Source organism: Brassica rapa, chromosome A10, assembly GCF_000309985.2.
Source record: "Brassica rapa cultivar Chiifu-401-42 chromosome A10, CAAS_Brap_v3.01, whole genome shotgun sequence".
In the NCBI taxonomy this organism is placed as follows: Eukaryota; Viridiplantae; Streptophyta; class Magnoliopsida; order Brassicales; family Brassicaceae; genus Brassica; species Brassica rapa.
In genome coordinates, this window is record NC_024804.2 from 8,419,357 (window position 1) to 8,432,479 (window position 13,123).

Sequence of the window (13,123 nt, forward strand, 5' to 3'; positions counted from 1 at the left end):
AAAAAATGCATATAAAAGATCTTCCGCATGGTGTAAGAAATACCATAAGGGGTGGATCTTATAATGTGGTTTAGGATGATGAAGTCAGATGTGAATCCTCATAACTTCATATGATATGTAGAATTGTCGACTGTAGTATCGTCTATGTAATATTTTTCATAGTATGTAATATTAATGATTTACCAACGTTTTAAAAAAAGTTGTCACCTTTGTTATTTTGTGATTCTTTACAACTGCTGAAACCCTCTGCCCCGTTGAAAGGTGTCTAAGCCCAGTTCTATTATTATGTATTAGAGTCTAGAATGACTGTTAAGTTAACAAGGACTCATGTGCTGTAAAAGACTTAGGTGATAGGATGACTTATCACAACTTAGCTGGCAAGGAATCTCTTCTTAGAAATAAAATGTCAAAAATTCTCTTAAAGTGTAAATCCCTCTTATCAATAATCATTTATACATATTATCATTAAACAATTAAAATTTTAACAACTTTATTTAGCAGTATAATCAATATCTACTTGTCTAAAAAGTTTCTCTTCTATTTATAAAAACTTTCGAAAGAATCTTTTTTAACAAATAACTTTTCTTCTTTGTATCTCTTCCTCTCTACTCTCTCTTTCTTATTGCGAAGATGATAGATTTTGTCTTGGAGTTCGTGAACAAAACAGGTTCAAATGCTTTATTTATGTTCCTCTTCTGTAACTTCATCATCATCTTAATCATATTGGACATCTCTAAATCGGGTTCCGAAGATGAGTCAACCTCTGGTGCGCAGCAACCCATGTTGATATCGAGTCTCTCTTCCAAATCGGATTTTGAGAAATCCAAGCCGAGTCTCACCTCGAAGACCAGTTCACAAGAATCTGAGCTTATGTCTGAGTCGTTTCTCTCCTCCAAACACACCAGTTCTGGTCAATCGTTGACCTGCAAACCCGGTTTGCAAATAATGTTTTCTGGGTTGTAACCTGATTCAGACTTTTTAAAGAAGGACGAGAAAGGATAAATAGTAAAGCAAAGGGTTTAGAAGTGAAAATGAAATGGAAGTGGAGTGTGTGTGCTTGCTTAGTAGACGAGTTGAAGAATTCATTCACAAAATTAATACTCAATGGAAAATAGAGAAATTATTGAGAGTTTAACTAGTAACCATTATATGAACACTAAAAACAGATAGAAAATGAATGAATAGTAATAAAATTTCAGGAATGATGAATAATGATGATTCTTTAACAAAATCAATAAAGAACATATTTGTTCTATGATACTCTACAAACAAAGAAATGAAAAAGAACCACTATTTCTCATGAATTGTAAATTTTCTAAAATATGTTAAAAAAATGTAGTGTTACTTTTCATTCTCTTAGTTACCATTGAAAAGCCTAAAAGTAATGATCTCTTGTCACACTTTTGTTTATAATTATGAAAAATACTTTAAACATTTGGAAGCACACGTTAATATCAGTGTTACTAAGTGAACACAAATTTAACTAAATTTGTATCAAAGGCAAGATTAAATCAAATCAGAATTTTTTTTGCTACAAAACAAAATTACATTATAAACACAAAAGCAAAATGAAGCTGATACCACCAACACATAGAATCAAAGGTCAGAAAAACACTGATACGATTCAACAAGGATTTGCGTGAATAATTCGCAGCAATTGGCTTAAGCTCTTGCAACCAACCAAAAACGCAATTTATTTTATGGTTTGTTCGACACAGAAAAAAACAATTTATTTAGTTCATCAATTCCACAAGTCAATAAAACAAAGCTGATGTCCAAAAACGATAAAAACAAAGTTAATAGATAAATAAATCCGACAAAATGATACGATTTCCCAAACCAAATTGAGATATGTATTAAAACGCTATCCAGCTATGGGCGATATCCAACATTTCTAATTGTGTACTTGAAAATTGGAACTCCTATTAAACAAGTAATTTCGAATTGGCATAAAGAAAATTTGTATTACAATGTGAATGCCAACTTTTTTTTAGACTACCAAGATTCATCACCAAAGTAATTTATCTTTTTCACGTTTGAAACCACATCTAATACCTGATTTTATATCAGCATTACTTGATCATGTGACCTCTAAGTTTTGTCCTTATATTTTTTCCAACTAAGCTAATGACATTAAGTGTGATTAACACTGTGTGAATGCCAACTTTTGTAAGTCTCATAAACTTGTTATATGTATTTGGGTTTCTTGAGAGTTTTTGAAATTTTAATGACTTACCTAATGATATCTTTTTTTTTGTCAAACACCTAATGATATCTAATGCCAACTTTACCTAATGATATCTTCGTTCTTGTTACTCCGAGTCATATCATCGTCAAGACGTATTATAGCTTTAACCAAATTCATAGTCCCAGACTTGGCAAATTTTTTAAAAATTATTTATTCACTTTGTTTAACAAATATGAGCACACGTACTTGTTTATAAGGAAAAATTAGTTACACGCCAAATAAATTTAAAACCTGAAAATGACTTTCGAGAGAGCAGAGTAACAAAAGTCATTTGAGTTTCAAAATGAAGTCACTGAAGAGTAAATTAAATGAGAGAGTTTGCACACACACTTAAAAGTTTTGCACTTCTACAACAAGGACACAGAGAAAACAAGTCAAAGAACCCTAAACATTACATCCTTTAATAAGCCCTAACTCTTTAGTGATCATCTCTGTTTAATAAAACAACTAAACCTGGAGAAAAACCCCATTACACTCAAAAGAATCTCAAGGCACCAAAGAAAAAAACGAAGCAGGAGGTCAAGATCAAGAGCGATCCATGTCTCATTCACTCTCACTAAATCATCAGCTTGGAACCTCGGTGTCAGATTCGCTATGGTCTCCGAATTCTCCATCATCTCCATCTTCACCTTCTAAATCATCATCTTCATCATCATCCTCTCCTGGGAGAGAAGAGAAGAGATCCCTGATCTGTTCAGCAGTGTTGTTTGTGTAGTAACCTTGGACAGCATTAGTGCTTGGCTGAGGCTCATGCTGCGAAAAGGGTACAGGTGGTGCGGACATTGGTGGTGCCTGAATAACAACAGGCTTGTTCAGCCCATATCTAGCCTTTGGATCTTCCGCTGAGCCACCACCGAATGAGATGTTAGAAGCTTGTGTTGAAGTCGGGATCCCAAATCTTTCTCTTCTTTGCGTCTTCATCTGCTGTTGCTGCTGCTGCTGCTGCGATTCCTCCTGACCCGCTACAAAACGCCCAACCACTACCTGAGAAAATAGATAACAATGCTTCAGAACAAGAAAAAAAAAGAAGGTAGAGTCCATTAAAGAGATAGATCAACACCTCATTATGTTATATACTCCCTCTGTTTCATATAACATGATGTTTTAACCCAGTGCATATCTATTAAAAAAACTATTTTTTATCAAAAAGTATAAAAATATAATTTAAAACTACTATTTAGTTATAAATAGAAATAATAAAAATACAGTTTTTGATAAAGTTAAAAAGTTATATGAATTTGTGCACAGATCATATATTATGAAGCAACAAAACTTCTCTAAAACATCATCTATATTGAAATGGAGGGTGTCTAAGTTAGTTACCTGAACAGGACCAGCGGCAATAAAGAGACCGGCGAGTCCACCACCAAAGACACGACCATCAGGTCCTGCAAGAGACACACTCATCCCTCCAGCTCTGCTTCGGGTTCCTCCACTCTCGCTTGGTATAAACGAACCCGTCAAAGAAAGAATCTCAAAATGACCCTGAACCACAAATAGTTAACTTAAGATTCAGTAAAAAAAAAAGCTTTAAATGAATCTGATAGAGAGAAAGAGAGAGAGAGAGAATAGACCTCATAAGTGAGAGTACCACCAGATGTCATAGACTGACGAAGTGTAACATTAGAAACGGGACCGTTTGCTGAAAGAATGCATATAGCACGAGAGCTCTGTTGAGAGAATGTCATTATCTTCATCGTCACATCCTGTTACCATTCAGTCACAAATCTTGAAATTATGCATGGTGATAATATGTGTTCATATTAAAAACTGAAAACTTATATATAAATATTTTTTTTCCTTGTAAACATTACAGTAAAGAAGGACGTACCTCGCCGGCATTTACTGTGAGCACATGAGGCGTAAAACTTGCACTAGTAACAACTTCTGGAGTTCTTACAACTGCAGAGTAAACATCAAATAAATCGAGAATTAACAAACTATTAAGGTAACAAAAATCAGGATAGGATGAATCTTAAGTTGTTAGTTGCCAAACAGTCCAAGTTAAAACAATTATGCAACTTAATCACAGTGCTTATATCAAATGATACTCCCCTTAAGATAATATTCCAGTTTAGCAGACAGTATATTTCGTGTTTCAGATAGAAGCATTCACTATATCTTTTAGACAACAACTTTTGTCCTTACTCCAACTTTTCTTTTTAACAAGTCAAACTAAAAGAAAAAGAGAACAAGATCCATTACAAGCCACGTATTGGTTTAAACGAACTGTATAAAGATTCCTATAAATCTAAGACAAGAGAGAGATATAAGCGGGCATTACCAGGAGAACTGTTGTCGAATTCGAACATCTGAGGATTCTTGACCCAATTGTTGTTGTTGATGGGCGGCTCTACAAGTCCTCGACCTCTTCCTCGTCCTCTTCCTCTTCCGCGCCCTCGTCCCCGTTTCCGAGAAGAAAACTCCGTCGTCAAAGGAACGGAGGAGGAGATGGGCATCGGAGAAAGTGTGACAGCGAGTGAACCGTCGGGGTTATACTTCCTCGGTCTCCCTCTCTTCTTCTTTAGCTCAGAAGACGTATTCTCCACCGGCATTGTTAAGCTGAAAGGCGGAGCAGCATTCTCCGAAGCTTTAGCCGCCGCGACGGAGGCAGATGCGGATGCGGCGGTGGTGTTGGGTAATCCGACAGGAAAAGGGTTAGGGTTTTCGGACCGTGGTGGGTCCATGTGGTAGACACCACCACCACCAGTAGGAGGAGGAGGAGCTACATGTTGGTTCAGACCAAAGCTGCTTATGATGTTGTTGCTGGTTCCTTCTCTCTCCTCCATTAGATTCTGTAAGGAGAGATTCCGACAGTTTAGGAGAAGCTTAAGAGGACAGTGGAATCTTTCTGATCACGACAGGTTCAAGCTTCTGAGTTTAAAAGTACAGACAAGAGAAAGAAAGAGGAGAGAGAGATCCAGAGGAAGTGAGATTCAGAAGAGTAAGAAAAGAGAAAGGAGAAGAAGTCTTGCAAAGTGAACTTAGTGAAGAGAAAGATCGAAGCTTCCATGGGGGAACCTTAATTTCGGATGAATTTCTCCTAAAACACTCATAATTACCAGCAGAAGTTTTGGATTCTTTTCTTTTTTTTTCTACGGGTGGGTTAAGTTTAGGGAGAAATTGATTTACAGATGTGAGAAATTAGGGTTTTCAGAAGGAAATTGGAAAGAGAAAATGAATTCGTAAAATGAGAAATAAATAAATAAATCAAAGGAGTAGATATTTATTACATTATTACATTTTGAATTTAATAAATACAAAATGAGAGAGACGAGAAAAGAAAGGTGTAATTCGGAAAATTGTAATAATGGGCTTTTAAAGAAAATTTCAAAAAAATTTACAATCCAGTCTCGGAATTTGGGATACAGCTAAAGCTAAATTAATTTAATACAAAAGGTATGAGTAGGGGGCAAATTTTTAATTAGATGACATGATTTTGAGATTTCCATCTTATTTTAAAAAAAAAAAAAAGGTTTTGAGTCATATAACGTCATTTTATTAGTCTACCCACGTTGACTGTAACCAAAACACTTTTGACCGATCCAAATCTTAACCTACAAAATCTCTGCGCCCGTGACTAATGTCCCGGCTAAAAGTGTTATGGATGGATCAAAACAAAGATACTGAATTTTTAGCTTTTATGTGGACTTTAAATTAGATACTTTTGTGAATGATCAAAAAAAATTTGAGAATAAAAACTAACAGAGTGATTGAAAGACATATTTCTCATGAACCTTATCAATCGTATGTAGAGAGCTTATATAGTATGGTTAAACAACTTAAGTGAGTGTGTGATATAAGTACATGTGTTATCATCTAGACGGTTATGTACACGAGTTTGTTATGGACGTTTAGCTATATTTGGCTGTATACAGACACATATTGAGTAACTACAAACATTACAAGAAAACATGTGTCTAAAAACAAAAATTTACAACAAATTAATTTTGGTCGTCCTAAATTGAGTACCAGGTGACGGCAATGTTATGATGAATATTAAAGTTTACAATGAAAATCGTTAGTTGTAAACCTGATGTATATTTATAACTTCCGATAACTATCGACGTAAAATAGCTTTAAAATAATAAATTATTTATAATGAATGTTTTTTCGTTGTAAATTTGATGTAAGTTTACGATGAAAATCGTTCGATGTAAACCTGATGTATACTTATGATGAGTTAATAGCTTCCGATGTAAACCTGATGTATACTTATGATGAGTTAATAGCTTCCGATGACTATTGACGTAAAATAATTTTAAAATAATAAATTTTTTATGATGAATGTTTTTTTCGTTGTAAATTTAACATAAGTTTACGATAAAAATCATTCGTTGTAAACTTGATGTAAGTTTGCGATGAGTTAATAATTTCTGTTAACTATCAACGTAAATAGTTGTAAAGTAACAAACTAGTTACGACAAAATGTTTTACAATGAATCAGAGCGGCGAATGAACAAGTGAAAGTAATATGGTAAGTGGAAACATGTTTGTAGTTTGCTATACCAAACATATGTTGTCGTGAATTATTTGTTATATGTATGTAAAAGACTTGTAAAATCGTTTCGTTGTTAATCAGTTGGTACTTTCCTACCTACCAAAGATAAAAGTTTCCTATATATGTCATCTATATTATTAAAGTTGAAGTATACATTAAGATTGTTTGGCAATATAGATAATAGTTAAAAAATAGTACTGTTTGAAAACATTGATAGTAGTAAGTTAGGAAAAAAATAATGGGTTTATGCTATTAAAATTGGAAGTCCATTACATTATATTAAAAAGTAATGGGTCTATGTTATTTGATATATAATATATTCAAATCAAAATAATAATTTAAAATTGATTTATATCAAAAATTCATTCAAATATATATATATATATATATATATATATATATATATTCAAAATTTGATTTTTACTAACATATTTTCTAATAACTATTATAAAAATGTTTTCAATATATATAAGAAAAATACAATACAAAGCCCAATTTCAAACACCAACTTAAATTATGGTTTTTATATTTCACATTAAATTTTAAAATATAATCTATGTGATTATTATTAATTATAAGAAAACTTATTTGATGGTACGTATAAAATACGATTAATTATATTATTATAGAAAACTTATGTTTAATTATTTTCTTTGTTTTTCTCATTGTGTTATATAAAAAAGGCCTATGTACTTCTTTGAATAAACAACTTTGTTCATTTTCTAATAAACTGAGTGCAAACTCTTTTGTTCCTTGGTGAGCATCATAGATTGTTAAAGTGTGATATATAGCAATCGACTTGGCTAACGCTTTGTTATGTGATATCCAAAGGGGAAGCCGTTATAAGGTAAATGAGAAGTCCAATCCGCAAGCTTCTGTGCGACCTTTCACTCTATCCATCTTTCTCATTGGTGTTAGTAACCCTTTGACCGAGGATTTATCTCTCAACCATCTAAGCAAGTGCATTTCTTGGGTCATATTGCATTAGCTAGGATGATAAATATCATAATTTATTTGATATTCGCATGATGCATGAACTGAATTGTTTAAAGAGTATTTTTCAGAAGAAAACATGTCTACTAATTCTTATTATAAGGTTAATAAATTGGTTTATAGTCTTGGGTTGCATGCGGAGATGATAGATTTTGCATCGGCGATTCTATAATATATTGGAAAGACGATGAGAAGTTAATAGAATGTTGCTTCTGCATGAAGCCAATATTTAAATTTTAAGGAAGAGGGCTGAATAGTCTACCATACTAAATAATGTGGTATCTACCAATTACAGATATGTTGAAAAGATTATATCAATTTGGGAGAACAAGTGGAGTGATAAATAGGCATGCCAAATATATCCAAACGGATGGAGAGGTCACTCATCCATCAGATGCAAAAGCTTGGAAACATGTCAATACGGTACACGCTGACTTCGCTAGAAATATTCGTAATGTTTATCTTGGGCTATGCGTAGATGGATTTAGTCCATTTGGTATGTCTGGACGAAAATATTCGGTGTGGCCAATAATTTAATGTTGCATTCGAATCATGTTACTTTCGGGTAATCATTCATCGTTCTGTATTTGAGTTGTATAGTATTTCATATGGAAAGACGTCTAGAAGTTGCCTTATTGAGCTTTCTATTTGTTCCCCTTCCCTTTCCATTTCCTCTCTTTGAAGGATTGTAAGTAAAAGTTATGGATATAGTTGGGTTGGTGAATTTAAACCGAAAAAAACTTGTCTAGGTATTATAGGACCGATAGTAGGACATGATAACTTGTGGCATATAAATATCGTTTGGAGGAACCGGTCGTTACAAACTTGCTAAAGAATATTCCCTTTGTTTCACATTAAATTTCATTTTATATTTTCAAATTTGTTTTATTATAAATATCGTTTTATATTTCCAATGAAAATATTAAATATAATTTCCAGTTTTTACCTTTAGTTTTAATTCATTATATAATAAAATTAAACAAAATAATGTATTAAATAGGAGTAAAAGATGAAATTACTCCATCTGTGTGTAAAAAATTTAAACGAATGAGTATATTACATTTTACCCATTTGGTTCATTTACAAGGTACAACGTTTTTGATCTTTCTTTCTTTTCCCTCACCTCTCTTTTTTTGAGAAAAATATGTTTACGTTCATGTGCCCCATAAGGCCATAACCAATAAGATATGCCTTCGACCCTGGTTCTGAGCCAACACAACGCTGCATCAGTTTTTGAAGTTGGGATAAGAGCAAACACAATTTCTAGATCTGGCCTAAGACAGTGAAGAAACATTTATGTTTACAATTCTGTCGATAAAATATAGAAAGATTTATATAATGGGTCACATTTATACAATTACACTTATTAATAACACTATCTATCACTTTGATAGATAAAGTGATAAAAAGTTAACGTATAAACATTAATGTTTATTTATATCTCAAGTTTGATTCCCTCTTGTGTTTTCTATTTATGAGTTTTCGAGTCACATGCACTTTTGAATATATACATTCATTCATTTTTAATAAATTTAACATTTCAAAAACAAAACAGAAAAGAAAATAAATTTTAAACACTTTTCGGAAATTTTGAAAATGCGAAATTGTCAAAACAATTTAAGGGTGCTAATAATAGTTCCACCTCCACTTCAAGGAAGGTAAGAGACTAGAGAGTCTCTTGTTAGTCTTGTTAGTCTCCATACACATGTAAAACCGATCACTTGAAGAGAAAAAATAGCCAATCATATAATTGACCTTTTACAAACCAAACCACAAACAATTTAAGTTTTGTTTTCTAAAAGACAGATTGAAATCAGACGTGGATCGGCGACTCAGATTGTAGCATGAAGGCGAGTCTTCGTTCCTCAAAGGAGTACTCAATAACTTCAGCCTTTTCAGGGAGAAATCTTGCATCGTTGTTGTTGTGGAGTGGGGTTGGTGCAGTTTGCATGGGGACAGAGATTGTTGCTGGTGTTGATGGGATCGGAATCATCGCTGCTACATTCTTTGGTGTTTGCATCATCATCATCTTCTCCTCTTCCAAATTCTTGATAATGTTGTTGTTCTTGACCGGAGTTGCAAATGAGGATATCTCGTTCACTGCGTTGCTTTTCGAGATTGGAACAAGTTGCTGTGGCGTTGCTATGTTGGCCTTTGATGCAACCACCGTGGTCGAGATGGGTGAGAATGGTTTACGAACTAGCGGAGACTGTAGCTGTTCACAAGGATTCATTGACTGTTTCCTCGAGGGAAGTCCAGCAACATCGAGCCCTCTCCTTCCTGCAGGAGATCAATGCAATTAAGAGAAGCACCCAACACTATGGATAAGCAACTTAGTTCCATTTTTATTGTTAAGACAAAAGATTACCAGTTGATAAAGCTCCATCGGCTTGGCGTTGATCTGCTTTCTTGTTAGGTTTAGGAGTCTGATGCATCCCTGCTCCTAAGGAGAGTCTTCGGTTGGTTGCGGCACCACCGGTTGACATTCTTGGAGCCTTTTTGCCACCAAGGGGTTTTGATGGGCTCGGTTTTGATCCATAGAGCGCCTCTTGTTCTGCTATGAGCTGTCCTTGGAGCTTCTTATGATCCTTTAATATGCAGAAAACATGGAGTTAGTTTAAGAAGATAGTACTGGCCAAGAGTTTCTGATTGAAACGAAGTGAAGTACATACTCGTTGGCGACGGTGTTCTTCTTCTCTTTCCTGCCTCAGTAAGTTATACTCCTCAAGCATGGACAAAAGACGAATCTAGACACAGAAACAGAGGACTACAAATGGTCAGCGATGACATTATGAATAATTGTCAACTGAGAATTTATAGAGAAGTCATACACCATCATAGAGGAATTCAATTCCCTTCTCTTGTTCCCAAACTATTGTCTTCGAAGCCAGTGCTTCTACCATTACTGGATGAATGAAGATGAAAAGACATTATTACCATCATAATCTATTCAGAGCATAAACATTTGTGATATGTTGATTAACAAAGAGTAACTTACCTGGAAGTTTGTTAACAAGATTACGAGCTTTCTCAGCACGCTTGAGAGTTAGATGAGCTCCTCGTCCAGCATTGTATCTGTTATCGTCCTGTAGAGTGGAAAAATAAACAGAAAATATCAGAAAAAAATGTAACGAACTTTGTGACTTTATAACTGTTTATGTGATTCCGCGGCTCTAACCCTGTTGTATTCTTCAAGCCAGCTTTCCTCATCGCAGGCAGACAACCATTTCTCGACCTTCTCAAGTATCTCTTTCCTACTTAAAGCTTCCTCTTTGACCTTAGATATATGTTGCTCAAGATGCTCCAGGACCAGTGTGGCGTCCACAATACCAGATTCTATGGCTACTATAGTCTGATCCATAGCACTATCTGAAACTGGTAACATGTGGGTTTTCCTACATATCTCCTCTAGCTCTGATCTCTTCTTCATAACAAGTTCTTTCATTTTGCTTGCCTTTACCTCGCCCAATCGGACAACTTCTGCCTCAACCTGTATATGGCAATGGAACTCACGGTAAGGTTTACTGACATGCACATTAAAAAAAAAAACTTCCATTTACTTGTAGCTTGATTATAGAGTTAACGGTGTAACCATGAAAGTTTTTCAACAGCTTACGTATTTGATGAAGTCTTCAGAGAGACTATTGGCTTGAGTTATTTCATGTTCTGATGCAGCTATATTGCAGGTAATGTGCTGATACTCTTGCTGCTCTTCTATGGGTGTATCCATCAAATTCCAGAGCTCTAACATGGTTGTTGCTAGATCTTGAAGCTTCATAAGAATCCAGTAAGCAACTATGAGTGACAACAACATCAAAGACACTATCTAGATATAACTCGCAAAAGCAATTATATCATTTACCTTCTGCATTCTCTGTATCTTAACTTCCCTCAGCTTTTGAACTGCAGCATCCAAGGTGTCAATGGTATGATCACTTAAGCTTCTTGGTCCCTCTGGATCAGTTAATGTGGGATTGACTTGGCTAACAACCTCATTGAAGTCCATACCAAGTACTGAACAATGAGAATATAGAGTACACAGGTGCTTCCGAATAGTCTCCACTCGATCACTCTGAAGGAAACAAAGTAAATAAACAGATAACCCAAAAAAAGAAAAAGAAAAGAAGAAGCCAAGTTCAAATGAAATTTCACCTTCTCCTTCTGAAGTGCTTGCAGATGGCAGTGTAACTCCTCAAGCTTCCTCATAGACAAGTCGGTCTCATCGATGGGTGGTTTGGGGAGAACAAGTTGTCCTTGACCTTTGATATCATTAGTGATATTCTCAATTTCTTCAAGGACAAATAGGAACTGGTTTCTTCTCTCGGTTTTCCTCTTTTGCATCTCTTCCAATTCAGGAAGAATCGTCCCAAGCTCTTGTTTCAAGCTCCCAACGCTTTGATCAGACTTAAAACACATACAAAAGAAAGAAGGTTAACATGGACAAACCTTCCTCAACACTTAATCCTCATCAGATACGCTACTCACCTGTCTAATATGCACAGGGCGCTCCCCCATTGCAGAACAGATGGCAGCAAGCTCTGCTTCAGCATCAGCAATAGCTTGTCTTAGCTGAGCTCTGCATCCATTAGCGTGGTCAACTTTTCTTCGGTAAACTTCCAAGCATTCACGTTCAAGCTCAAGCAGCATTTTATCTCTATCAGTTTCAGTTTCTCCAACTTCATCCCAAATAATCTGTTTTTTTTTTTTTTAAGAAACATAAACAAAACAAGATCTTAATAATACAGATAATAATGATACGAAAGACAAAATAGTCTTTTTTCTTTTTTAATTGATCAAACTCACACCACCTGAAGTTCGTAAAGGAGAGATCCACAGGTTGTTTCTACTTGAAGAATCGGATCTTTTGCCATTTCGAAATGCTTCTTCTGCCTGTAAAGGAAACCTTAACTAACTATGTCATTCCCAAAAAGGAAACTGGAGATTCGCTAGCGATTCCCATACATCTCAATCAACCAATCGAATCGACTAAACTATGTAGAGTCGATTTGACATTGGGAAGCAATCGATTTCAGAATTAATCAATGAGAGAGAAGGCTTGCCTGAAACTAGAGATTTCTCGTATACTCTCCAGAGCTGCTCAATTTGAAGTTTGATCTGTTCCTGCTGCTAGTAGGTTGGAAGGAGATCGATCCGATTTTGGATTTTCGAAATAGAGAAACAATTTGAAACTCGAGATCGAAGTTTCTGTAGAGAGAGAGAGAGAGAGAGAGAGCCGCTGAAAGATGTTAAAGGTCGATGTGAGAATAGATTTTGAATTTCCGTCCGTTACCGGATCAGCTCTTTCTTATTCCTTTTTTTTTTTGTAAAAAACTTTCTTATTTCTTTTTGAGCTTTTGAATTTCAAATATTGGGTTCCAATC

The 13,123-nt window shown here is 34.9% G+C and overlaps 2 protein-coding genes across 5 annotated transcripts; both read right to left on the reverse strand.

Annotated features, from left to right (window-relative positions):
* Positions 1-2,518: 2,518 nt before the first annotated feature.
* On the reverse strand, positions 2,519-7,019 carry LOC103832963 (AT-hook motif nuclear-localized protein 4). 2 transcript variants are annotated; one of them, XM_033282788.1, is made up of 6 exons: positions 4,715-7,019; positions 4,533-4,666; positions 4,080-4,150; positions 3,823-3,954; positions 3,572-3,733; positions 2,519-3,232 (listed from the first exon to the last, which is right to left on the reverse strand). In XM_033282788.1, the coding sequence occupies exons 1-6, from the start codon at positions 5,035-5,037 to the stop codon at positions 2,813-2,815; spliced, it is 1,242 nt and encodes a 413-aa protein (XP_033138679.1). In that variant the 5' UTR covers positions 5,038-7,019; the 3' UTR covers positions 2,519-2,812. The 2 variants fall into 2 exon arrangements, with proteins under 2 accessions (XP_033138679.1, XP_009107323.2); XM_009109075.3 differs by having other exon boundaries at positions 4,533-7,016.
* A 2,327-nt stretch (positions 7,020-9,346) lies between these two features.
* LOC103832952 (65-kDa microtubule-associated protein 3) lies at positions 9,347-13,048 on the reverse strand. 3 transcript variants are annotated; one of them, XM_033282786.1, is made up of 13 exons: positions 12,872-12,987; positions 12,803-12,841; positions 12,551-12,632; positions 12,228-12,434; positions 11,895-12,146; positions 11,605-11,814; positions 11,359-11,514; positions 10,921-11,232; positions 10,741-10,828; positions 10,574-10,647; positions 10,415-10,489; positions 10,111-10,330; positions 9,347-10,022 (listed from the first exon to the last, which is right to left on the reverse strand). In XM_033282786.1, the coding sequence occupies exons 3-13, from the start codon at positions 12,611-12,613 to the stop codon at positions 9,556-9,558; spliced, it is 2,124 nt and encodes a 707-aa protein (XP_033138677.1). In that variant the 5' UTR covers positions 12,614-12,632; positions 12,803-12,841; positions 12,872-12,987; the 3' UTR covers positions 9,347-9,555. The 3 variants fall into 3 exon arrangements, with proteins under 3 accessions (XP_033138677.1, XP_033138676.1, XP_009107313.2); XM_033282785.1 differs by having other exon boundaries at positions 12,551-12,623; positions 12,872-12,922; XM_009109065.3 differs by having other exon boundaries at positions 12,803-13,048.
* Positions 13,049-13,123: the final 75 nt, after the last annotated feature.